General features: G+C 38.7%; 1 protein-coding gene across 1 annotated transcript in view; it reads left to right on the plus strand.

Annotated features, from left to right (window-relative positions):
- Positions 1–8066, plus strand: part of DSG4 (desmoglein 4) — a 34900-nt gene extending 26834 nt beyond the window's left edge. Inside the window, exons 12-17 of the mRNA XM_049901345.1 lie at positions 949–1176; positions 2283–2588; positions 4043–4182; positions 4334–4397; positions 5689–5897; positions 7299–8066. Coding sequence (XP_049757302.1) covers positions 949–1176; positions 2283–2588; positions 4043–4182; positions 4334–4397; positions 5689–5897; positions 7299–8066 — 1715 coding nt within the window. The remainder of the gene's footprint in view (positions 1–948; positions 1177–2282; positions 2589–4042; positions 4183–4333; positions 4398–5688; positions 5898–7298) is intronic.
- The last annotated feature ends 19897 nt before the right edge of the window (positions 8067–27963 follow it).

Consider the following 27963-nt stretch of genomic DNA (forward strand, 5'->3'; position numbering starts at 1 on the left):
TCATGACAGACTAAATGAAATAAACGCTTTAGCTTAGAAAGCCAAATGCTGAATAGAGTATAAGGACCAACTGTACAAAATCACGTAGGCTATGGAGAGGCTCTTGGTTTATTATCATTCAGTTACTTAAATGACTCTACCATTGAGGCATGTAGAAATGCTCTTTAAAAGGAGTGTATTGATTTTTTTTTAATGACATGATAAAGTAACCTAGAGATAATAATGTTCTAGGTAACAGATTTAAAAAACAAGCAGACAAACAAAGGAAACAACAAACAAACAAAGCTTACTCAAAGTAAATCAAAATAGTAAAAATGTGGACAATAAGCCAGGACTCCTAACTGTGGTCCTGTGACCCTTCTAACAAACTATACTAACCCAGCATTTGTTTCAAATGAATTAAGAGGAAAAAATCTAATAGATTTATATTTGTTTTCAGAAAAAGTACCATTCCAGGGAGAAATGGCATCTAATGGAGGGAATTAAAATAAACAGTGAAAACAGGAAAAAATACATTTAATTTCAATGAGCTTCATGAACAGAAGGCTTGAAGCTAGTCTGAAATCCTAAATATGGGGACAGAGTGGGAATAGAGAACACTAAATCTTCTCTGAGAAAAATGTTCAGTTTTGCCTCTTAGGATGCATAGGAGTTAGCAGAGTGAAAATGGGGATTAAAGACATTTTATTTTAGAAAGAGTGAATGGAATGGGCAAGGGTCCTGAGTTAGGAAAAGGCTTGTTCAAAGAACTAAGAAGCAAGTATGGCTGGAACACAGCTATCAAAGACAAGAGTGGCTTTAGGCAGTTGAAGAAGTAGGGAATCTATCCTCGCTATCTCAGAAGTCATTCATACTATTCCTATGTGCTATGGCAGCATCATGGAATATGAGAGCGAATTTTCTCCCCGACAGCATTTACCTCAACATGCATGATGCTTTCTGTTTCAGATGGCTCTGGGAAAACAGCTACAGGAACCATATGTATTGAGGTTCCTGATGTCAACGAATACTGTCCAGTCATTTTTACTGAAAGTGGAACCATCTGCATTGCCTCTCCATCGGTCCTTATTTTTGCACGAGGTATTGACAACCATTCTTATGGGTCTCCTTTCACTTTCTGTGTTGCTGACTGGCCACCAGGGACAGCTGACTTATGGGATATTAGATCCATAAATGGTAAGTGGAATGTAAACTTGCTCATAATTTAAGTCCAAAAGCAAAAGAATTATCAAAATAATTAGTAAATTAATTAATAATACTTCCTAACTCTGTTTCCATGTATTTTTCTATCTATCCATTAAATGAAAAAAATTTTAAAATTCACATATATATACTTAGGATATAGAAGCCTAAGGCTAATGGAGATATGTTAAGCACTCGGCTGCTAACTGAAAGGTCGGCAGTTCAAAGCCACCAGCTGCTCAGAGGCAGAAAGATGTGGCAGTCTTTTTCTGTAAAGATTACATCTTGGAAACCCTGTGGGGCAGTTCTGCTCTGTCCTAGAAGGTGGTTATGAGTTGGAATCAACTCGACGCAGTGGATTTGAAAGTTTTCTTACGCTTAGAGTATTAGGGAAATTTTTGAACTGAAATAAAAATCCAAATCGTTCATCGATACTGCAATTACAAATAATAGTATGTAAATAGTTTTTTAAATATCAGTTTGTCCATCATTTTATACAGGTAAGTGCTAAAACAATATTTGGTCAGTTTGAATCAGGACCACTTGACTAACTCATCAAATGTCAAAATTCACTATTTTGAATAATTTCAGGCAAGTCATTTAAATGTCCCTAAAACTCAGATATCCTATAAATATATTTCACATTTTTTACTCACTTAGGAGCACATAGATCAATGAAATTGCACCACCCAGGCTACTAACTGAAAGGCTGGTAGTTCAAATCCACCCAAAGGTCCCTCGAAACTGAAAGGTCATAGTCATTGACAACTCTGTGGAGTACAATTCTATTTTGACAGACATGGTGTCTCGATGAGTTGAAATGAACTAAATGGCAACTAGTATTTTTGTTTGTTTTTGTTCTGTTTTGTTCCTACTGTTGTTTTAGAAATAAGAAACAGACTCCCTGCCTGTTTCCTGGAAATAACAATGGATCAAGAAGGCAGCACTGAATAATTCAATATAAATGTTAAGGAAAAAGAGTACCAGGCAATCTGTTTAATGGAGCATTAAAAAGCAGGCCCTAAACTAGTCTAATGTGGTAGAGAGGTCACCCCCCAAGGAAGTTTAATTTATTTTCTGTTCCCTTTCTTCCTTTTTAGCTACCTCTGCAATCCTTACGGCTGTGCAGCCTTTATTTCCCCGACTTTACTATATCCCGATCATAGTGAAGGACATCTATAACAGAGCGTGCGAATCGGCACAGACTGTGCAGTTAGACGCCTGCGAATGTGACAGCAACCACATGTGCCTTTACCCTAGTACCACCAGCATATACACCGAGGACATCGGCACCATTACCAGTGACGTATACTGGTCTGTCACTGACGACCGAATTGGGGAATCAAATGTTGGTCTCGGTCCCACAGGGATTGGCATGATCGTTTTGGGCCTCTTACTGCTGCTCCGTAAGTACCTGACTAAAATCCTTTTTTTCTGCAGACTCACTGAGATAGCTAGGTTTAACTGGCCATTCCTTTTTTGATATCTATAGCAATTTTTGTGTGCCTTTCACTGTTTTTTTTTTTTAAAATAAACAGTGGAGCTGATAAAGCCATGCACTTATTCGGTGATGATAACTAAGAAGGCCTAGGGGTTAGTAAGGGTCAAAAAGTTGGGAAACACACACAAATCACCAAGTATAATATGGTAAAGCATAAAATAAATCCTATAATGAAAATTTCAGCAAAGGTCTATGAGAGCAGAGGCAGAAACAATTATCTCAAGCTGGGAAGGTTGGGAAAGTCTTTATGAAAGAAGTAGCTTTTGAGCTGGGTCCAGAAAGGTGAGGATATTCTTAGAAAAAGTATAGGTATGGGGAAATCCAGAAGACAATCTGGGGCAAAGGAACAGCACAAACATAAGCAGAGGAGAGGTATGGAAGGGAACAGAACACTCAGGAAGTGAAGAGCACAAGGTGAGACTGGAAACGTAGGCTGCAACCCATCCTGGAGGAATGGGCATGATATGCCAACTGGTCTGGGCTTCAGTCAACAGGCAATGAAGAGTCAGTGGGGACTTGTGAGCACGGGTGACATGCTCACTCTGGTATAGTTGGAAACAGAAAGAACAGCCTACAGTAAGGACTTGACCTCCTCTAGGTTCTTGATAGAATTCATTGGGTGGCACAAATGGTTAAGTGCTTGATTACTGACAAAGGTTTGTAGTTCAAACCTACCCTGAGGTGCCTCAGAAGAAAGGCCTGGCAATCTGCTTCCAGAAGGTCACGGCTCTGAAAACCCTATGGAGCGCAGTTCTACTCTGCAACACATGCGATTGCCATGAGTCAAAATCAACTCCTCAGCAACAGGTTTTGTTTTTGATTTGGGCTCCTCATGAGCATCTTAAGTAGAACAATGGTCATAACATTATGACCAAAAAAATTGTTAATCTAGGCCCCTGAACAAAAATTTCAAAAAGGTGTCCTCCTGTCTCTGTACCATGTAGATTCTCATAGGAGAGGTACTTCATGCATTTTAGGTCTCCCCTGTGAGTCTTAGATTTTGTGGGAATCAAAAACTGGGTTCTAAAATAAAGATGATTAAACTCTTCCAGCTGTGTTGTTAATATGGTTTAATGTGGATGAGTGCAAACTAAAATATCATCATTTCAAGTTATAAAAAAAATAATAACTGACTTTTTTGCCAGGCTGCTTTTTAAAACAACCTGTGAGTTTTCAAGGCTATTCAAAGATCATGAGTGATCCTCAAAATGATATTGGAGATATTTTTCCAAAACATGCCCCTACAGCAACTGAGTGGAGGTGTCAATGTGCCTTTCAGTCAGTCAGTAGTTCTCAACCCTGGCTGCATATTAGAATCAGTCTGAGGTCTTAACTCTGCCTTATCCCTTTCTTGGTCAGTGGCACCCCTTTTGCTGCTCATGTGTTGCTGCAAACGAAGACAGCCAGAAGGGCTGGGAACGAGGTTTGCTCCTGTGCCAGAAGGGGGAGAAGGAGTGATGCAGTCCTGGAGAATAGAAGGGGCGCATCCAGAAGACAGGGTGAGTAGACTGATGCTTTCCAGGGAAACACAGTGTTTCAATGGGAACTCAGCATGCCTTGACAAATTTACATTGCACAAAATAAGCAGATGTCAAATTTTAAATGTTTAACATAAAGCATTTATTTAAAAACAATTTGTTTTCTTTTCAGGATGTCTCAAATATATGCGTACCAATGACAGCCTCTAATACTCAGGATCGTATAGATTCTTCTGGTTAGTGGACGCCAAAATCTGTTTTTCTTTTTAAAACTTGCAAAATCATTCAACAAAACCAACCTCACGAAAAAGTGCTTTATAGAAAAACAATATATCCAGTAGTTTTCTCAGATAATAGAATAATCAAAGGAAAAGTTGCATGTTTGAAGGTGGTACTTTGTTTTTCTATCTTAAACTATACACAGTGAAGTATGGTATAGCAATTAAGAGGGAAAATTCTGGAACCAGAGCGCTTGGGTTTGAGTCCCAGCTCTGCCACTTACTAGTAATAACTCCTTGGGCCTCAAATTCCTTATCTTTGAAAGTGAACTAAGGATAGTTCCTCCTTCAAAGGATTGTTGTAAGGACTGAATGTGTGTGTGTTAGTGTGTGTGTGTGTGTGTGAGTGTGTGTGTATTCATTGCACAATATATACATTAGAATAGTGCCTGGCACAGAGTGTTACTTAAGGATACTGTAGCTATTACTAGTAATGCAAGCTTCACGAAAAAAAGGAAAAAAAAGGTGAAGGGGAAAGAAAAGAAGAAGAGGAGGAGGAGAAGGGAGAGGAAGAGGAGAAGGAGGAAAAGAAACAAGTATATTTTCCTAATAATACACTGAAGAGCATTTCTTAAATTCACACACGCATTCACTTCACCAGTCCTATACTCTCCTAACTTACCAGTCCATTCCCATCTAAGAAAACAGGAAAACCCCCAGCTACTGGTCAGAGGTTGAACACAGTAGAGAGGTTGCCAGTTCTAGGGCAGACATAAGATTTCTTGATGATGGTTCCTTAGTCTCCCAAGGCTGACCCTTCCAATGCAAAGAGTGTAAGGTGAATGAATATTCCTAAAAAAGGCCAGCTCTCCATCCCAGTGCCCAGGTGAACGAGGACCGAGTTTCGGGTACAAGCACATCACTGGTCTTGCTTTGAAGGGTCCCGTGTGAGTACAACCCCTCTCCAATGGGCCCTGGGTAGCTTGTCAGAGATAACAATAGAAGGAACACACTGGTCCCAGCTACTCTTCTCAAGTTTTACGCCTTTAGGTCTAGGAGAGAATTTTGCACAAATAGGAAAAGGCAAAGCCCTATAGCTGACTCCCTTAGTATCATTTACTTACATTTTCTTCATCCCCAAGCCTGGAGATTACAGGTTTACTTTGTATCACTAGTTGCCTAGCTTTCCAGTACCTACTCTGTGTTGTGTTATGGTGGTGGTACACTGCAGATAGCATCTGGCAAAGGTTTTATGGATGAACAATGGAGACAACTCAAGCACTAGTACATGAAAACCCTCTCTTTTCAGAAATCTACACTAACACCTATGCGGGCGGAGGAACAGTTGAAGGGGGTGTATCAGGAGTGGAACTCAACACAGGTCTGGGAACAGCTGCTGGCCTCGTTGGGGGAGGCGCCGCGGAAGCAATGAGAAAGAGGAGTTCAACAATAGGAACCCTGCGGGAATATGCAGAGTCAGGCGTGAACATGGCTTTCTTGGACAGCTATTTCTCTGAGGTAATCCCTTACACACAATTATGCATAAAGTAGCCTTGAGACTGCAAAATAATAATAATGGCAGTTAAGCTTCTTTGAGGCTACATCCGGCTGTTCTTAATTCTATCCAAATCCTGCATAAAAAAATGTTTCACTCTTCCTTAAAATACACAAAGTCGACTTGCAGCAGCATTCTTTTCCAGACCCAGATATTACGCTCACTTTTATTCAATTGACATAACACGTCATAACACTATAAAAAGGGCTAGAATCTTTTATCATTCTCCACTTTCCTTTGTTCATTTTTCTGTCTTCTGTTTCCTTTGATTTCTCCACCTTATTTTCCATAGCAGTAGCAAAGCCAGGAGAATCCTAATTAAGGAAAAAAAAAAAGCGTGCATTCTTGTCCTCTCTTTATGATGTCCTTCCTGCTCTTCAGATGCCTCCAACAGAAAGGAGGAAAAATAAAATAAAAAGATGGGATTGGGGAAGGCAGGTAAACCTCAGAAACATGGCCTCACTATGTAAGATTTTAAAACACCTGACGGAATTAATTCTCCCCACTAATCACCAGAAACTGATGGCATGAGCCATGTGGAGATTGACAGGCACAAAGAAGAATAAGAGGAAGAGAAGAGAAAGTGAGAGAGAGACTCCACTGTGAGAAAGACAGAGACAAAGCAGAAATACTGGTTCAGTTTCTACAATTCACGAGGTTGATGTACTGTGATTTACCAAAGCTCCCCTTCTCGATTTTTTTAAAAAGGATATCAGCTGCCAACAAACACTATAACATTGATTTTTTGTGTGTGAGGGAGAGTGGTACAGTATTTTGAGTTCCTTTTCAGAAATTTATTTTGGTATTATTTTCATCATTATCTCCCCAGAAGTTGCAACTCAGAAGTTCCTGCAACCAGGTCTGTGCACCTGACTGTCTTCTCTCAAGTCACACACAACTTACCTGAACATGTTGACATAAGTCTCTGATGCACAGAGATACTTATATCTTTATATATGCTTTCATTGCAATGATCAAATGTCTTTCTTTCAGAAAATCATTAATATTTTTAATATACACAAATATATTTTATTGTTTCTAGACCATCCCAGAAACAAAGGCCAAAAATCCAAAAGCTTAAAATTAGTCATTAATTCAAAATCTGAACAAAATGTAGAAGTTATCATTGGTTAAGTTTTCAAATAAGAGAAATTTGCATGTTTTAGAGCTCCATTCACCATTAATGCACACTAATCTCCTAAAACATTCCAGTTATTTCAAAAAAAAAAAGTGCTAGTATTTTCCTTAGTTCATTCCCTAAAATCTCCCTAGATTAGAAGTCTCTGAAGCATTGTTGTTATTCTTCTTTGATGATCTTAAAGAGAAAAAAACCCTTCTAATTCCTATTTTTCTTCTAATTTTAGAAAGCATATGCTTACGCTGATGAAGATGAAGGTCGACCAGCAAACGACTGCTTGCTCATTTATGACCATGAGGGAGTAGGTTCTCCCGTGGGCTCCATTGGTTGTTGCAGTTGGATCGTGGATGACTTAGATGAGAGCTCCATGGAAACTTTAGATCCAAAATTTAGGACTCTTGCTGAAATCTGCTTAGACACAGAAATTGAGCCATTTCCTTCATACCAGGCCTGTATACCTATCAGTACTGATCTCCCTTTGCTTGGACCTAACTACTTCGTTAATGAATCTTCAGGAATGACTCTCTCAGAGGCTGAATTCCAGGCAGAAATGGCAGTGCCTGAGCCCAGCATTCCGGGGGATATTATTGTGACTGAGACCTACAATACTGCTGATCAAAGTGTCCAGCCCCCTACAATTGTTTTTGATCCTCAACTTGCACCCAATGTTGTCGTAACTGAAACAGTAATGGCGCCTGCCTATGATGTTCAAGGGAATATTTGCATACCTGCTGAGTTAGCCAACACACACAATGTAATCTATGCTGAGAGAGTGCTTTCTAGTCCTGGTATGCCTGGCATGAGCAGTAGTAGTGTGGCTGATGGTTGTATGGGACCTATGATGAGTGGCGGTATTTTGGTAGGGCCTGAAATTCAAGTGACACAAACGGTGAGTCCTGACATTCACATAGGCCAAACCATTGGCTCCACATCCCCAATGACATCTCGACATAGGGTAACACAATATAGCAACATACATTACTCCCAACAGTAAGTGCTTTATGGTCAGCATTCTCTATGGAGACCTTGCACCTCATAATCACCAATATGTCCATCAAAGATTATAATGACTGTGCCATATATAACAGTTCTACTCTGTCCTGTAGGGTCCTATAGGGTCGCTATTAACTCGTTGGCACTGGGGTGGGGTTGGGGATATATAACATGTTAACAGTCAGCAAATATTCAAATATTCTAAGCTCCATGCTACTCTTTGGTCATGCCTTTTTGGAAGGTTAATATGGCTAAGCATTTTAGATCTGCCTATTTTAATTCTTTCTAATTTTAAATCATGTGCCAACAATTTTTAAGAAAATGTGTTACATCTTTTGACACTATGTCTAATAGCACTCGACTCAGGGTGAATCTTGAAATCCAAAGAACCAGTCATATAAACTATCATGGCCTTGTGCTTGGAGGTTTCCAAAAAAAAAAAAAAAAAAGCACTGTCTTAATTCACTAGTCATATGTATCTTTTTTTTTTTTTATGTATCTTTAGAAAGAAATTTCTATTAAAATTTTTTAATTTTCTATCAATAGAGATCTGAAGGCACTGGCCTCTTTAAATAGCTTCTCAAAATATGCACTGTTTAGGGAAAAGACTTTACTGACTGAATGCATCACATGAAATGATTCATCCAAAGGAATTTTACATATATATATAAAATATATATATAAACCAATATGGATGGATTTGGAGTGCACTTTATTGATTTATATCATTAACTGTAAATTAATTTAGAATAGAAAAACAACGCATGACAACCCTACAGAAACATTCTTTGGGGAAGTATTTTTCTCCCTTACAGGGAATTTTTTTCCCTATTCTTGCTAATTATGTCAGAAATATATATGAAATATGGTTTAATCAGTTTCATTGACCTGAGTCATTGAGCTTTCATTTAGCTACCAGGTTTTCCTCGACAGCTACTCAGTATTTATTCATATATTCAAGGAATATTTACTTAGAAGGTCCTATGTGTTGAGTGCTGGTCTTGACTCTGTAAATACATAGGTAAAGAAGACGGTCATGATTCCCGCCTTCATAGACCTTCTAATTCTTTTCTATACATGAAATAAGACTTTGAGGATATGGATTCAAGTTCTTACCAAGAAAAATCAACAAAATATTTAGCTCCATTACCAAGTTGTGTTTCTCTTCCTAACAGTACTGCTTATGTTGAATGAATGAAATGGAAATATGGAAATAGATGGCTTGTTTTTAGTATGCACAAAAACTGCCTTGAAAGAAATAAATTCTAGCAAGATCCCCAGTAACATCTAGCAAGACAGTTTTATTTAATTCTGTAAAATACATAAACTACATAGTAGTAGCTATAATGTGACTAGTAGGGCAATGTAAATGAAATAAACATTTTCAGGGCTTATTTCTTTTGGAAGGAAATAATTGTGGTGCTTCTTGCTTACTTTTTGTTCCTTTAAAAATAAAACTGTCATAGAATGTGGGTCATCTCACATAACCACTTGCCCAACTCTCTCATTTTACAGATAAGTAATCTAGAAATAAAAAAAAAAGAAATAGAGAGGTTAAATGACCGTGATCAGCCAGCTGTGGTACAAAAGCTAGAACCCACTGCTCAGATACCCATTGATGGCCAGCGTACTTTTCTATAACTTTGGCACACATTGAGAGGATAGTTTTGCCCATTACATGGTCTTTGCCATTTCCCAGTTGGGAGGAAAAGTGTCTTGCAAAAAAGTAGGTTTGTGAAGAGTAAGTAGAGAATTTGGAGTCCCTGGGTGGTACGAATGGTTAAGCACTTAGCTACTAACTGAAAGGCTGGTGGTTCACATTTACCCAGAGGTGCCTTTTAACACTAGAAGATTGTTTATGTGTTTTTTAATTTTTTCCAGATTATGTGCACAGCTAGTTGTTATAACTTTAATTATTCATAATGAAGAATGTGCTCTATTTCACTACTCTATAATTTGATGAAATCCACAGGATTAGCCAAGGAGTTTTGGTGCCACAGTCATTTTAACACTCAATCAACACAGCATCTTGTATGCATTTGATTCTGTGGCAGATCCTGATGTAGTTATTTTTCTTTTAAAGCCTGCATTCTATTAGGCCAATAATTATAAGAATTCTCAAACAGTGAATAAGTATATATAAAGCACCAGTAATTGAAAATAGAATGAGACTTGGGAAATGAATAATAACATAGTACTGAGGAAACCCTGGTGGTGTAGTGGTTAAGAGCTACAGCCACTAACCAAAAGGTCGGCAGTTCAAATCCACCAGGTGCTCCTTGGAAATCCTATTGGGCAGTTTTACTCTGTCCTTCAGGGTCACTATGAGTTGGAATCGACTTGACGGCAACAGGTTTGGATTTTGTTTTTTGCTTTGGACCATTTAACTAATAGATTTAAAAGAAGGTGAAACTACTGGTGAGGAGGATAAGAACATTTTTCTGAGAACTTTTTGTTCTATCTCTATGTCAATACACAAAGACTTAAGGGTGTTTCCACAAAAAGAAGTCTACTTGTAGATGCCTTCCCCCCAGTATCATGGAAACAAGATCACAGCCATTTCATTTTCTCAATATTATCAATAAAGAGGAACTCCTCCATCATGCCAAGATGGTCATTATTGCCCTTATATGACTCAAGCCTCTGGAATTGGCGTATTTTTAAGCCTCTCTCAAACAAAACAGAAAGCATAAAGCAAGGTTTGCCCGTCACTGCTTAAAAGTTAGGGCATTGATTTGACTAGGAAGTAAAGCGGATATAGAGTTTATGTTGAGGTTAAAAATGAACCCAAAAGTCCAGGAAATGAGATTTAATAAATAAATATAATAGCATATAGCCTTAGTCATCCTGCCCCATAGAATTACTTGAGGGGATAGCATTATGAAATGAATAAATGACTTCTCTTGGAAAAGTCTTATTATGTAACAGGGAGGGAAAACATTAAGAACATGGACAATATTTATAAACTTGTTCCAGAAAAAAATATATACCTTTTTTAAATTTCTTCTTTTGGATTAGATATTTCCAGTTGTAATGTATTACTTAATGTAATAATGTTTTATATATTTCCTCAATAAAAAAATACGTGACAAGGAAAAAAAAAGTTTCACTTTCTCTTTGGTGCTTATACACATGGACACACGTATATAAAATCTTTTCCCATAAGATGTTCTTAAAATACAGCAATGTATTACTATGCCATTATCATCTATTCATTGTCTGCAGGTAGAAGATCACACTCCAAAGGCATGAGTTAATTTATAAACTGAAATTCACAATCATTTATTTGTATATTTTTAGTAGAATGTCTCAATAGAATCATTACTTTATTAGTATATGCTCATTATGAAATAACAAATCAATTGAAAAAGACTCTAGATACTGTTCCAGATATGGCATAAATTAGAGGTTTAAATGGACTATATGTAGTTTCTAAGATATGGCATGGTTTCTCATACTTCTGTGCCTGGTTCCTTAATCTGGAATCCTTTCCATTCCCTTTATCCACTTAGTGTTTGTCATGGATTGAATTGTGTCCCCAAAAAATACGTGTATCAATCTGCTTAGGCCACGATTCCCAGTACTGTCTGACTGTCCACCATTTGGTCATCTAATGTGATTTTTCCATGTGTTGTAAAACGTATCCTTACCATGTTGATGAGATGCGAATAGCAGCAGTTATGTTATTGAGGCAGGACTCAAACTACAAGATTGGATTGTATCTTGAGCCAATCTCTTTTGAGATATAAAAGAGAGAGCCAAGCAGAGAGACATGGGGACCTCACACCACCAAGAAACAAGAGCCAGGAGAATAGCGCATCATTTGAACCTGGGGTTTCTTTGCTGAGAATCTCCTAGTCCAGGGGAAGACTGATGGCAAGGACCTTCCTTCTGAGTTGACAGACAGAGAAAGCCCTCTTCTGGAGCTGATGCCCTGAATTTATATTTCTAGGCTACTAGATTTTTTAGATGGTGAGAAAAAAAAAAAAAATTCTATTTTTAAAGCCATCCACTTGTGGTATTTCTGTTACAGCAGCACTAAATGACTAGGACAGGTTTTTTCTATTCATCCCTCGAAACTCATCCAAACCTCACTGGCTCTTTGGAGCGTCAAACTATCTGCTTAGCCTCCTCTCTTTTACTTGCTTCAGTAATAAACACATTCATTTTTCCTACACTTGCCAGTCTGCACACTTCTTAGTAACAAGGACAGAGCTTTCCTCATTTCTCTATCTCCACTGTTAGTAGAGTGTCTAGTACATAGCGTGCACTCATCAATTTTAGAAGTGAAGCATACAGTCATATTCTCTCAAATACTGAAAAGCAAGCATCTGCAGTTCAGCAGTGCTGCCTCTAGATAGCAGCCTTTTAAACAATCTTTGAAAAGTTTGTGTAAACACCACCCTTAGCAAGAAGATGCAAGCATATAACACAAGACGACAATTATATTTCAGGAGAAAATTACCTTTTGCAGGAAGAGTACTAAAATAAAGTTGTGGAAAAGAACCTCACGTGTTTTTTGAAATAAATCGTGCTAACTCGTTGCCATGGAGTCAATTCCAACTCACAGCCTCTTAAAAGGGGAGTTGCCATATCAAAAAAAAAATTATGTGCAAATAATTTTCCAGAGTTTTTCCAAATTTCTTCTCAAAAAAAAGCTGTCTCAATTTATACTCCCACCAAGAGTTCTTGACAGGACTTGATTAACCACACACTTAATAATAATTGAAAAGATCAGTTTTTTAAATTTTTAGTAATCTAGTAAGAAATATGATTACTTGATGTATACCCATCATCTATACAGACCCTGGCAATCAGTAAGCATTAAGTTGACTGAAGAACAGAATGCATCAGTAAGTATTATATTATAAACTACCATATATGCTTAGATACATTTCCAGTCTCTCTTTTATTTCATTGATATATTGTATTATTAGCTATGCCAATAAGCCTGACTATTGTTACAACTGATTGTTGTTTTTTTAGTATGTTTTTGTATCTACTAGGAGCATTACACACCCAGTGTCTTTTTTTAAAGATAGTAACCTTGGCACTTCTGTTATATTCACTCAAAACCAAAAAACCAAACCCACTGCTGTCGAGTCAATTCCGACCCATATATTCACTCAAGTAAGAAAAAAAAAAAACTGATGGAATTTTTATTAGAATTAATTGAAATTAAATTGATGAATTTATAAATTACTAACCTTGAGTCCTTGAAAACTCCAGTACGTTATTTTGCATATGATAAATACTTTAGAAGAAAGTATGGGACAGTTCTACTCTGTCCTATAGGGTCGCTATGGGTCGGAATCGACTCGACGGCACTGGGTTTGGTTTGGTTTTTTGGTTTTAGAAGAAAGTTAAAACTTCCACAAATTTACGGTTCAATGAGAGAATCTCCTGATAATAAGATTTTCTTTTATTATAGCAATCTGTTGAATGCTAGTTTTTATTTTCTTTCAAAGCCATTTCTTCTATTCTGTTAAAATTCAGTAATTAAAAAAAAAAATACTATATATCAGAGGGCAAAATAGAGCTGCCAATATTAAAAATGGAATAAAAATTTCTTTATTTTTAATCACAATATATTCCTCAAATCAACTATGAAAACCAAATAAATGAACCGCAAACATGAGACTTACATGTTACATGGAATAAGCCCATTTCCAGAAAGCCAACAATTACTGTCACTAAACACGGCATAACTGTTTACTTTTGTTCATGAATGTTACAATGCATAAATGATTGTTACAATATTTTAAACATGGACTAAATATTAAATACAGATAATAAAAATTATTTCTCCAAGACATCTTTAAATTTGATTTCAGCTTACTTGAAATAATCAGAAGACTGAAGAAACTGATTCCACATTGGGAAGGAATTACTGATGGTGATTTTGCCAGTGTTTTGTTGATTATCAGGAAAACAAATAAACACAAGATTCTCTTATTATTTTTTTAAATGATAATGGCAAAAGGTAATAAAACTATTTAAATGATTACACAAATAAATTCTGTTCTGCACACAAATATGGTTCCTGAACTTTTGGCTGGCAGATAGTATGTGCTGACACAAAGGGTTCGCTCATTAGCTTTTATTTAGGCTTAACTGTGCACAAGAAAGGCAATGTAGGGGTGTCAATACATAATGTGGATAAAGTGAGCTGAGTGAAAGTGGGGCAGATGAAAATTCAGGACTACCTGTATTTATTGTTGTTGGCTTAAAAGATCAACGCTAGCATTGAAATGAATTTTTTTTAAAACAGGACCATACTTTGGTTAGAAATTCATAGAGCTGAGCTCCTCTGTGATTACAAAGGTGATTGAGTTACTTAGGAAACCTGCTGAAAGTGCATTGAATAGGGAGGCAGTGAGTATGTGTGATGAGTGATGCTGAGGTGTTAGTACAAAAGTCACAATGCATGCATGTGATCAGCATAAATATTGGTTGACCAGGAGTCTTAATCATGTACTCAGCAGGGAGGTACTGACTGGGTGAGAGCTTAGTATCCGTGAAGCATGAGCAATTAGGTGTGAGTAACATGAAACTAGATAGGAGTTGTAAACAAAGAAAAATAAAAAAAATTCACTATTATATGCCAAGCACTATACTAATTACAAACATTTTCTCATTTAATCCACCTTTTGATCTACCTCTTAAATTGAGAAAAAGAAAAATGATATGGGAGCCACAGTGACTTAGTTCCAATGCTCATTCATCCATCCATTAAAAACTTTTTGAGCATTTCACTATTTGCCTGTGAGCTGAGTGCTGAGAACAGAAAGGTGAACAAGTCTTTGCCATCAAGGACCTCACAGCCAGAGAAAGCAGGAAAGAGTTAAAATTCAGTGCGATGGGTGCCCTAGGAGAAAAGGAATGTCCAGCCTAGTGGATAGGGTAAGGCTCGCAAAAGAAATGACCTTTGACCTGAGCTGTCAGGACTCTGGAATAGCCAGAACAGGAAATGGGAAGGGTATTCCAGGCCCATAAAGGAGGGAGGGAGAGAAATAAGGAAAGCTGAGAGACAAGTTGGCTCCATCTAAAAACCAAAATAGTTTGGTAAAGCAGTAGAATGAAAGAAGATCATTTTATATGATGATGAAACTCAAAGAGTTAGGAGCCTGGAAATGTGACGTGCTAAGAAATTGTTATTTTAATCTGAAAGCTAAAGAGAACTACTGAAATACTTAAAGGAGAATAAAAACCTCATTGCCGTCAAGTCAGTTCTGACTCATAGCGACCCTATAGGACAGAGTAGAATTGCCCCACAAGGTTTCCAAGGAGCGACTGGTGGATACAACCTGCCAACCCTTAGGTTAGCAGCCGAACGCTTAACCACTGCAACATATGAAATCATTGAAAAGTTTGCTCTAGCTTGGATAGGAAGGGCGTGAGACGGTTGGTAAGGAGACTATCGAGGAAATGTTTTCAATGAATCAAACCAGTGGAGAAATAATTTGAGTTTCATCCACATGACATAATCCTTGGGATAATGGAATAATTAATTGTCCATTTTACAAAATCATATTATAATTGTTCATTTTACATCATCAGCAAATGAGGCAGCCAGTTATGCCATCTATGTTCCAAAGATGGCACTGTAACCTAAAAATACCAGTACCCAGTACCTGTTCTTAACACAATAAAATTCTCCCTGTAGGACTATCTGCTGAAGGGGTAGAACATGGAGACCCAGTCCTCCAGCTCAATAAAAATGCATTTTCTACATTCATTAGGAATAGAAATAAAATTTTTTTTAACTTCGTATTAAGATTTTAAGCGATTTTTTTGCTTTTAGTGGTACATTGATTATTTTCTGCGCTTACAGAAATTTTTAAAAATATAAATGTAAAAAGAGAAAACTAAAATCATGTTCCATTACCCAGAGGCAAAGACTGCTAACACTATGATATTTATCCTTTCAATTAAGATGAATACGGGTCTACTCTTCAGGTCATGCCTAAGAAATCCAGATTTGTGATTGTTACTTGGTTTTTCTCTACAACCTTACTATTTGAACACATTTTTTTTTTGAGATTATTATATTTGAAAGTTTGTGTCTACTTTTTACATTTAAAGTTCTTTGTTAAAGTATTTTAAGGGATAGTATATCCATTGGAATTGAAATTTCAGGATCAAAGACTATGGACATATTTAAGAATCTATTACAGCACGTTATTAACAAGATTGTCTTTGATGTTATTAAAAACAACTAAGATGCAATAACTATAGCTATAATAACATTTTTTTTTTTTAAGTTTCTGGAGTCCCACGTCCCCTTCCAGTTTTCGGGTTCTTTGAGTCTGTGAATCCGATAGACGTATCATATTATTATGATTATTATTATTTGTAAGGATGCCAGCATGATAGAAGAATATTTAGATAGATATCTCCTGCTATCAAGGGTTAAGTTGTCCCAAGTTATTTTGGATAGCCATAAAACTTACTCAATTTTTTTTTTTAACTGAAGAAAATATAGGTCCCACTATCTAAAATGTGTCCAGGCCTGGTCTATGTCTAGTAGATACTTGGAACAAATGTTACCGGGTATAGTTTTCTAAGAAAGTAACAAATCATTATCTATCTGAACTCTAAAAAATCTCTCATCCAAAAAAGGCATGAGAAAGTCTCAACCACAGGTCACACTGGCATCTCCCAGGTACCATGCACAGGCTGATGATAGACCTACAGTAACAAGCCATCAGGAAGGATCTTTATACCCGCTTCAGAAGGAAAAAAAATACTCCCAGCAAAGATAGGGCGCAATCTGACAAGATAATGGTAGATTTATTACTTTGTTTTTCATTTAAAAAATATATATATATATACATATATATACTGTCCCAGAATGCATTAAACCATAAATAATCTTTCACAGTTTGAATCTTTCATGTACTAGCCTGTCCTCTGTTATTTTTTCCATTTCTATAGTTATATGCCAATATTTCCACCCCTTACCCTGCCTTAAAATAAAAAAAAAAACTAGTGCCATCGATAGGGACTTTATATTCTTTGTCTCAACCACACTGAGCTGTTGGTGGGAAGGAAGGCACTGTGACAAACAACACTGAAAATGTTTTGTTTTATGCCTTGAACACAGACAAAAAAAAGACCTGGACACCTCAGGGAACATCTGGCTTGTCTCGGGGAAAGCCAACTTTCAGTGCAGTCTGTGAGGCAGAGGCGTAACATGCTGACTGTGCTGTTTCATTTTAATCTGGATTTCTAGGCTAACGGCTATGTTTTTGGGAAAATATATATTTTTTTCCTCAGTTTTTCACACCAAAACCAGGATGCGAAACCATGTGTTCCGAGGGGTCTTGTTCATGTGACCATCTGCACCCCTCAAAATACATGTGCTCAGGAAGAGTGCTGTCTGGGTGCTGTTGCCAGCACGATGTTTTTGCAAGATAGACGAAGAAAATACGTGAAAGTGTCTTGTGACCATCCTGTGAAACTATCTGCAATCACTAACTATACTATTAATAATCAGTAGCCAATCAGAGTGTGATTATTACAATAGTCATTGACTTTCATATAATCGTCTTCCCTATGGTTTGGTTCTTCTTTTTACCCCATAAGAATAGTTATATAACATACTGCTCCGGGACTGTCTGGTTCCATTTTCAATGGGCTATTCCCTAATTGCAATTGTTTTAAACCCTTAGTGAGTTTCCCTGTGTTAACTTGAAACAGCGTTGCGGTTTTTCTCTACAACAGGCTTATACAGTAATCACTTTCATAACAATTACAAGCTGGGATGCAACTCCCCCAAACAAATATCACCAGCTAATGAGCATCATTAGCTTTTTCTGATAGCTGTTATCTATTCATAAACAGCATAATCTTCACAGTGTGGTTAGAGTCCTTCTTTACCGAAGACTCCAAATGCCTCCATCATTACTGAAACCCAGTAGTGCTTTAGGACAAAGTCACACAGCAAGTGTGGAAACAAAGAAAAGTCAACCAGAACCTTAACACTTTTTCACCAGCCCCAGTTAAATATATATATGTGAAAAGCAACTAATCATCTTAAGAAATTAAAAGGAAAAACATTTATCATATTCTGGTAACCTGGACTAACTTAGATGCCTGACTCCCCCAATCTTCAGGTATCTGACAGGAAGTTCATTTTCTACCGAAAGGAAGCAAACATGAGAATCTGAAAGAGGGAGACGTTCCCTAGCAGAACAAGAGGGAATGGGACACTTACCTTCCATTAACTCTGGCCACTCCCCATTCCTCTCCAAGTCAACAGTTCCTTTCCCCCCAGCACCTCAGGCTGCCTCCAAAAGAAAAGCCCAGCAGAACTAAAGAGCAACACACCCCTCCCTGATTCCTCCCACCACTCTCTTCCCTCCCCGAAGAGAGTGAGCAAATGGAGGGAGAGAAGGAAAGGCCACAGAAAATCACAGGTTTAAGAATAATAGTTTCTGTGCAATAGGAAAGGGTGCCCTTTCTCTGCAGATAAGGGTGCGTCCAAACCACTGCATATTTTGGCAAAGCACTAGCCAAGCACCCTCAGCTAAGACAGAAAAGCAAGTAGCTCAGCAGGAAAAAGGCTGAGAAATTAAATCTGCGTTTGAAACCACTCAGCTCCATGACAGTCATACTGATTAGCAGTGAATAGTTAAAAGAGAAGGCATCTAACACTGTGTCAAACAGAAATTCTGGTCAATATAAGTAAACATAATGAGCTTTGAAATTTAGAGCAATGGGTGATTTTTAGGGGACGGTGGTGGTTTAGTGGTAGATTCTCACCTTCCAGGCAGGAAATCTGGGTCCAATTTCCAGCCAATGAATCTCACGGACAGCCACTACTTGTTGGTCAATGAAGGTTCCCTGTTGCTACGATGCTGAACAGACTTCATCAGAGCTTTCAGACTCTGACAGACCAGGAAGAAAGGCCTGGTGATCTACTTCCAAAATAATCAGCCCATGAAAATCCTATGGATCACAAAGCTCTGACTCCATTGTCCATGGGGTGGCCGTAAATTGGGGGTTAACCTGATGACAGCTAACAACGACACTACCTCCCGGATTTCCAGGACAGGTCCCGCCCCTCTTAGTCTTAACTTAAAATCTACCTGTTGCCCCCGTATGTACTTCTTGTTAGAACAAGCTGAGTTTTAGAAAATGTAGTTGCCATAGTAGGCATTCATTAAATATTTGTCAGATTCACACGACCAGTTAGTCATGTAAAACCTGTCACAGTATCAATCGAATTAGTAACTTTCTTTAGATGCCTGTGGGCACACCCTGCTTCGAGATTTCACCATTATCTTATTCATCTTTGTGTCTCTAGCATCTAGGCTGTGCCCTGAACATATTAAGCACTTAATAAGTACCTGTGGAATAAATATTTATTGAGTGAATTATCCTTCTATAATCGCTTCTTATCACTGTTACCAAAATTATCTCCTCTATTTTTTTTTTATTAGCTGTAGATTATGGGAGAAATCATAAGGAGACATTATTAACCTATTCGGGGAGAAAAGATCAGATGTTACAACTTCTACCCATCAAAGCCTATAGCTCTGCATATCTGAAGCATCATTGGACTGAGAATTCCATTCACGTTGGATGCAGTTCGGGAACTTTATAGCAGTGTATATAAGTCGTTTAAAATCTGTTCACCTTACTTTGTCTATTTATAAAATTACGGAATGGATTAAACCAGTGTTTTCAAACTGTGGGTCATATTATATTACTAATGGACCATGAAGTCAATTCAGCATGCCTATAGAGATCAACACTTTTAATGGAATTAAATAGAATATAAAAGAAAATATCAGAGTATGCCACACATAGTAAGAGTTAAGTATTGTGAAACTTTTGTTTCATTTCTATTTCTGTAATTACGTATTGGTTGGTTACATAAATTCTATTTTTGACCATGAGTTGTGGTTAAAACAGGTTTGAAAGCCACGAGACTAGATTATTTTAAGTTTCCTTAGGCTCTCAAATGTTTGAATGTTCTAAATCAGTTGAGAGACAGAAGGACTTTATTGCTGGGGGGCAATAATAAAACTGCATGGGGGAAGCTGGTGGGAGAGTGCCTCTCTGAGCACAACAAAAGGCTGTGCACGTGTGAGATGCTTTCAGGCACTTCGTGTTCACAGCACACAAAGATAAGCACTGGGCAGATCCTTTAGACAGAGAAAAACAGAAAAAATAAGGAAGTCATCAAGTCCCTGGAGTATCATGGAAGATTTGGTAAAAATGAGTATGCAGTGATCTTCACCTATCATAAAAGAAAAAAAAAATTTTTTTCTACTGTAATTGTTACAAAGTAGAGACTGTTCATGTACATGGAAAAATATGTACGTGTATCATATTTCTTCATTCACTTAAATTCAACCTTGCCGACCCCCTTTTGCCTCTCTGCTTGGATCTTCAATTTTGGGAGTATGAAATAGGTCACACTTCTGAGATGGTGATGCCAAAACCCAAAGCCAAACCCATTGCAATCGAGTCAATTCTGACTCATAGCGACCCTATAGAACAGAGCAGAACTGCCCCATAGATTTTCCAAGGAGCACCTGGTGGATTTGAACTGCCGACCTTTTGGTTAGTAGCCGTAGCTCTTAACCACTACACCACTAGGTTTTGATACAGGTGCCATTATTCCTGCTCAGTGGAATGTGTCATCCTGACCTGAAAGCTGGGGGGATTCCAGGCTCTACCCATGATGAGCCTTATGATGGTAGTGAGACCCTTGCTATCAGGGCTTCAAAGTCATTCTCTTCAAAAAAAAGTGAGTTGCTTTGACTACATATCTGGGCATGAAATTGCCTAGTTCTCACCTACTCCCATTTGACAAGGTAATCCTTATTTCAGGTACTAAATGTTTTCTGAAATGGGAGTGACCTGAGGCACTTCAGGCATTTTATGCAAGAAAAAACCAGTCTTCGAGGATTCTCTTTGTGATTAAATCCCAAACTATGTAATCCCCCACCCCAGGTGTTTGTTTCATGGTCAGTTGAGAAAGTTATGGATGAGGCCTCCTCTTTCCTAGAGAGAAATGAACAACTGTGTCCTGAGGGAAAACTCTTCTCCTGAGAGGAACTCCTTATGCTCAACTTTCCCTGTTCTGCCCTTCCTGAAAGGTGAGGAGAAAGGGCTTGAACCTCATGGCCCCCACTCTTATTGGGGGACAGTCAGTGCATCCACCCCACACCTGAACCCCCACACAAAGTAGTTCATTTTCTTTCCAACTCTAGCACGGTGGATTTCAGTGAAATCTAAATGAATGTCAAGCATTTTAACTCACCGATCTTTAAAGAGTGAGAGAAGTTATTTAGGAGCATTTACTTTTTCAAGGGAAAATATAAAATTTCTTTTTGATAAACAGATTAGTGCATATTTGAGGTCTACATTCTGCCCAGAGGCAGTACAGAAGAGAGAAAGTAATAGGAGTCCCTCGGTGGTGCAAACCTTTAAGCTGTTCAGCTACTAACTGAAAGGTTGGCAGTTCGAGTTCACCCAGAGGTGCCTCGGAAAACAGGCCTGGCAAGCTACTTCCAAAAAGCCAGCCATTTGAAAACTCTATTAAGCACAGTTCTACTCTGACACACGTGGGGTTGCTCTGAGTCAGGGTCAACTCCATGGCAACTGGTTTTTAATAGGAACACAAAGATAGAAAAAAAAGAAAGAATATATAGACAAGGAGATGGGGGGGGAACTGAAGCAGTGGGAGGGAAGTGGAAGAGAGGGAAGGAGAAAGACTAGAAAGCACAGAGAAAAGTAGGCTGCCTGCCAAGAGACAGGAGGAATGACACACCCTGGAAGGTGGCTCTAGGATCACAAGCCTGCAGGGATCCTGCTGCTCCAGAACCAGCCACACCCAAAAGTCTTCTCTGGCTTCCCCAGGAAGCCCGCACAAAAGCAGAACAGAGGTAGAGTCCCTGTTCTAGGATTCAGAGTCCTCTCCTGGTTGGGTATCTAAGGAAAATAGCGCCGATGGCAACTAGTTTTAAATTGTTGAATGATCTCTCAGCTGATGATGGAAACTGCAACAGCCAGTCGAAACTGCTCATTGGAGCCCTACCCCAACACTCCACCCTTTACCCCACCCCATCCCCCAAGGGGCTCCTGCAGCACGCCCCTGCCTGCCTGGTGTTAGATACACCTCTGCCTGCGAGGCTGCCTGTTCTGGTTCCTGAAGTATTGTTCCCCAGGGTTTTTTTCTCATACTAGTCCTACACCCCAAGCTCTTGACTTCTATTCTGACTGCAGACTTGGATTTCTGACTCTAAGTTAGCAAGGACTTTTTCAGACATTGAAATTTGCCCCCATTTTACAGTCCGAAGGAGCCCTGGTAGTACAGTGGTTAAAGCACTCAGCTGCTTACCAAAAAGTCAGAGGTTGGAATCCACCAGCCACTCTGTGGGAAAAGGTGTAGCTGTCTGCTTCAGAAAAGATGTACAGACTTGGAAATCATCTGGGGCAGTTCTACTCTGTCCTATAAGGTTGCTATGAGTTAGAATCAACTTGATGCAATGGGTATGGGTTTGGTTTGGTTTTTTACAGTCTGACCCTGATCCTCCATTTCCTTGTAGGACTTCCAGATCTGCTCTTTTGATGTGACCCTCCGAGGTATAATTGCTAGCCCACATTTTGCTTAGACTTTTGACTCACTGAATTCGCTTCTGTTCGACAAACATTTATGGGGTATTTGCTTTAAACCACGTACCGCCTGAGCCACTGGGGTACAAAGAGAAACAAGGCACAGTCTCTGCTCTTTGGGACATTACAGACTAGCTGGAGAGATCAACCCTTAAACATTTCAATATAACCTTTGAGAGAGCCCTTCCTAGGTTCTACGGGCATCCAGACCTGGAACACAGGTTATTCTGGGAGATCAGGGGAGGGTACCAAAACCCATTAGCCTGGAGTCAATTCTGACTCATAGCGGTCCTTTAGGACACAATAGAAGTGCCCCATCAGGTTTCCAAGGAGTGCCTAGTGGATTTGAACTGCCAACCCTTTGGTTAGCAGCGGTAGCACTTAACCACTATGCCACTAGGGTTTCCTGAGGAGGGTACAGGGAGAAACTAAATCCAGAGCTTTGTGTTAGGGAAGCAGCTAGCAAAGAGGTGGACAAGTGTCTTTCAGCAAAGAAAAAAATACGAGCAAAAGCAGAAAAGTGTGAAACAGCATGCTGAGGGTGGGAGCACCCACAACAAACAGTCTGCCTTCTAGTATTAAACAAGCGTAAAGAGCAAAGAAAGCATTACTAGAGCTGAATGCCCCCAACCCCCCAGAAACAGGAGTCCAGAAGCAGTGGTTGCATTTAACAACTGCTTTTTTTTTGGATATTAGCAATATTATATTAAATTCTCGTATCTGATAAAGCCCAACTCCTTCAATATTCTTCTTAATCATTCTTTCATTGGCTTTGGGAGATATTTTTTCTTCCACATGTGTTTTAAGGTCTTTTGATTCTCCCACCACCTCTGCCCCTACACAGTCAGTCAGGACTGAGAGCATTTTTCAGCTTTTTTTGTTTGTTTTGTCTTGTTTTTAAGGATTGACATGTTGTTATAGTAATTTTTTCTCATCCAGGGACAATATAATATCTTTTTACTCTTTGGATCTTATTTTATATCCATCATTAATATTCTTCTGTGAGAAAGCTGAGAAGTTACTTCCAAACAGTTTATAGTGTTTAACCAAAATTGTAAATGGATTCTTTTTCTCACAGTAATTTCTAGATCCTTATCTTATTGTAGGGTAGAGAAAAGTTACTGATCTTTACATTTACTCTATAAATAAAAAACCCACCTTAAAATTCCTCTTAAGAAAAATGCTATATGCAAATATGTGATAAATGATTTGAAAACCCTGGAAGTTATGAATCATTTGCTAACAAAATATAAATTATCCAACATTTACCCTAAAATTGAAAAATTTCAATAGACCAGTTGAATATCTAGCAAAACCTGGTAACTGGAGATAAAATGTCCTAAGTTCCTCATGCTTCCTTCAAATAAAGACCGACCAACACAAATCTATACAAACTGCATCACTTCAATGTCGAAAGCAATAAAAAGGCGTTCTGAGAATCTGTCAATCCTTACTTCACACTGGAGATTTGAAGACTTAGCATTAAGCCACCATGTTGCACAAGTTGAGCAGCATTCACAAGCAACCGTAAAATCAGCCTTGTGTCTAACACAACAAAATGCACCATGAATTGACTCATGGATGTGCTGTCCTGGGAAATGAGAGTAGAGGTGGAGCCCTCTCTACCTTTAATCTCTCTTTAGGTGTACCCTTCCAGGAAAATGCCAAAGAAACAGATCAGCCTTGAATCAAAGAACATGAACTCATGTGGCAAAGATTGAGAAAGGCACTTAGCATTCAGCCTAAATTAACTGAGAAGTTTCAATAAAGGCAAGTAAATTGAAATAATGCTCAAAAAAGTTACTGTGAAACAATGTAGAAAAAAAAATTCTATAAGCTAAATATTTTGATGTAAAGACACTGATTTATTAACAATTCAGGTAGATAATGGATTATAATCCTCTTTTTAATGTCATTGAATAGAATAATGGTGCTTAGTCCAAGACGGCCCATTAAATATGTCCCAAGCTACAGAAGGAACACGTCCATGTTTTTGAGCTGAGAGTTCAGTGCTTTCCTAAGCATGAATCCCAAACAGATCCACATGAAATGAGACTGTTATTCTGCCTCCAGAACAATAACAGCAACAAAATTCCCTTGAAATTTTCTGTTCTCTGTAATTAATCTTTTCAGGAGATTTTCTAGCTCCTGGTTAGGACACCAATATGAAAATGCAGAGTATAATAAGCTGTGCAAGTTTTACAGGTTTTCCAAACTTACTTGGAACTTACTAATCATAAAGGTATCAGTATATGATGCCTCACTGCGTAAAAACGTACTAGCAACGCATGAGTCTTCAGCAGAGAAACACACTGACTCTTACGAATAAAGAATTACAGGCAAACATTCGTCTTCCTCACCAAGCTAGCGCTAGTAGTTCTAATCCACAGGCTTTCCTGAAATCCTTGGCAATAAGTTTTCCTTCATGTTCTATGCTGTTTTCAGACTCCATTTGGCTACAATGAGCATTTGTGGCACAGCAGAGAGTTACGGTCCACCCATTCCCACAGGGTGCCGTGCCTCATAGCATGTGGTTTGAGAAGCCAGTGAGGCATTCCAGTTGTTATTTCTTCCTGTGGGTGGAGTGGTGGGTGGACATTTAAGGTAAACAATTCTCAAAAGAAATATCTTTCTTCTCGGGAATTACCAACAATAATACTGGTAAAATTCGATGACTAGAAACACAGAAGTCATGGCTCCCACGATACTAGAAAATAGGTGAAGACCTCTGTGAAATGTGCTCTTTCCCATCAAAAGGAAAATTCAATATGTATAAAGAGGTCACAACAGCAAATAAAGGGTACAATAAATTGATGTTTGAGTTTCCATTTGCTTCTCCTTTGTTTTCTTGCAGTGTGATAGATCACTTCTATGTGTGGCCTTTCTAGACATGGCCTTGTAACTCGTACCCAAGTAATTGGGAGGAACTGTGTGATAGGGTAATTGTGGTCCACCAAGGGGATTGGTCACTTTTGGCATCCTGCTGGGTTTGAAATAAGCCACCCCAGAGGCAGGAAAGAGAAGATACCACAACCACCAAGGAAGAACAGCCAGAAGGGGAGAACACGTCCTTTGAACCCAGGATCCCTGAGCTGAGAAGCTCATGGAAGCAGGAGACCAAGAGCAAGTGAGCTGTAACCCTGAAGACTCTGAGAAGTGGTGGCAGGAGAGACTCATCAGCAGGAGATGGTGTAGTGGGCTTCCCAGCCCACAGAGATAGAAAGCTGAGTGCTTTTGGTCAGAGGCCTAGGGCCAGGGAGAGGAATACCTGCAAGCATAGCTAGGAAGATGCTGTCCTGATGGAAGAACTGTATACTTCAATGTTCCTGAGTCTGAATTGTAACCTGTTACTTCCTTAATAAACCCCCCTACAATCGTGAGTATAGTCTGTGAGTTTTGTGTGGCCATTGCAATGAATTATTGAACCCAGCAGAGAAGTGGCAAGCACTGTGGGAGGGGGGGTTGGTGTCAGAATTAGTAAAGATGGTGGAGAGAAGTGGCATGTCTGACTTCAGCCTCACAGGAATCAGCTTTGGGCTGTTGATCTTGATTCTCCCTCCCCCAAGTGATGTTAGAGGGGGTCAGACATTGCCACCAAGCCATTTCATATTTCTTACCATCCTACCCCTGAGACAGTAAAAAGGCTAGGGTGATATTAGGTCTAGCAGGAATGCCAGGTCCCTAGATTTAACCAAGATGCACAAGACTTGCTTAGTCCTGTGTAGTTTCTTAGATTGGTATACTCAGAATTTTAACCTCATTTTTATTTATTATAATCTAATAAATTAGTAGCATTTAAATGAACAGCATTTAGATATCTTAATCAAACCCACTCACTGCTGCCAAGTTGATCCAACTCATAGTGACCCTATAGGACAGAGTAGAACTGCCCCATAGGGTTTCCAAAGCTGTAATCTTTATGGAAGCCGACTGCTATATATTTCTCCCTCAAAGCTGCTAGTGGGTTCGAACCACCAACCATGCAGTTAGCAACCAAACGCTTAACCACTGCACTACCAGGGCCCCTCTGATATCTTAATACGGGCTAATTTTTTTTTTTCCATGAGTTCTCATGAAAAAGAAACCTCATGCCTTAGAGGGACAGGTATCCTCCTATATCATCAGTGAGAATGTAAATCAGTATGGCCTTTATGGAAAACCACTTATTAAATATTTGAAATATATATGCTTCTTGGCCCAGCAGATATACTTGCACAAGTTTTCAAAGATATATTCATTCATTCATTCTGCAATGTCCTGGGCATACACTAGTCGATGAAACGGACACTAGGCCTCCCTGAAAAGCTCACAGGCGAGTGGTTGAAAAGGCAATATAAACAGTTCAACTAAGACATGACAAATCACACATGGTACTAAGCAGTATGAAGGAAATAAATGGGAGTGACTGACAAAAAATAACGGGAGAAGGGTGAGGGGGCTCAAATGTAGGAGCAAGAAGGGAAGACATCTCTGAGAAGGTCATATTTGATGAATGAGAGGAAGCTGGCCGAGAGGGAGAGAAAATGAGTGAAGACCTGAGGCAAAAGAGATTTTGGGGCCTTTGAAGAACAAAAGGAAGGTGCACAGGAAGGGGAGGGGTATGATGAGGTTGGAAAAGAAAACAGAGGATAGATCAGGCAGTTTCCTAGAGGCCATGACAGGCTGTTTTGATTCTGTTCCAAGTGCACTAGAAGCCACTATCTTTTTTAAAAATAGCAATCGGGCTGCTGCGTGAGGAGTAGATAGGGTGTGAAAGGCAAGAAAGCAGTGAGAGCTTAGGTACAGGCCTATCGCTTAAGCCACATGAGAGATGTTAGGAATTTGGCTAGTGTGGAAGCAGAGAGAAGGAAGGCGCCAAATTGATGCATGATATATTTTGTATGTAGAACCAACCTTGCTGATTTCATCTCCAACCAACCACAACAACCAAAGCGAAGAAACGCTTTAGCTAAAATAAATACTTTGTTGAAGTGAGCATGCTGTTCATTTGGAAAAGTCCTCATTCACTCTTACATATTACCTTACCAAAATACCACCACGAAGAAGCAATTACTTAATCAGACTAAATCAGAGCAAAAGGCGGCTGACGTTGATCCAGGGCAGAAGTAAAATTTTAAAATGTATGTATTCACCCATATTTACCCTTCTGAAGTTTAGATTTGAATCCATATATGGTAAAAATTACACAAACCTTTTTAAAGAAATAATTCCAGGGACCACAAAAGGATGGTGAACCACGTTACATACTATCAAAAAGAAAATCA

This window comes from Elephas maximus, chromosome 11, assembly GCF_024166365.1.
Source record: "Elephas maximus indicus isolate mEleMax1 chromosome 11, mEleMax1 primary haplotype, whole genome shotgun sequence".
In the NCBI taxonomy this organism is placed as follows: domain Eukaryota; kingdom Metazoa; phylum Chordata; class Mammalia; order Proboscidea; family Elephantidae; genus Elephas; species Elephas maximus.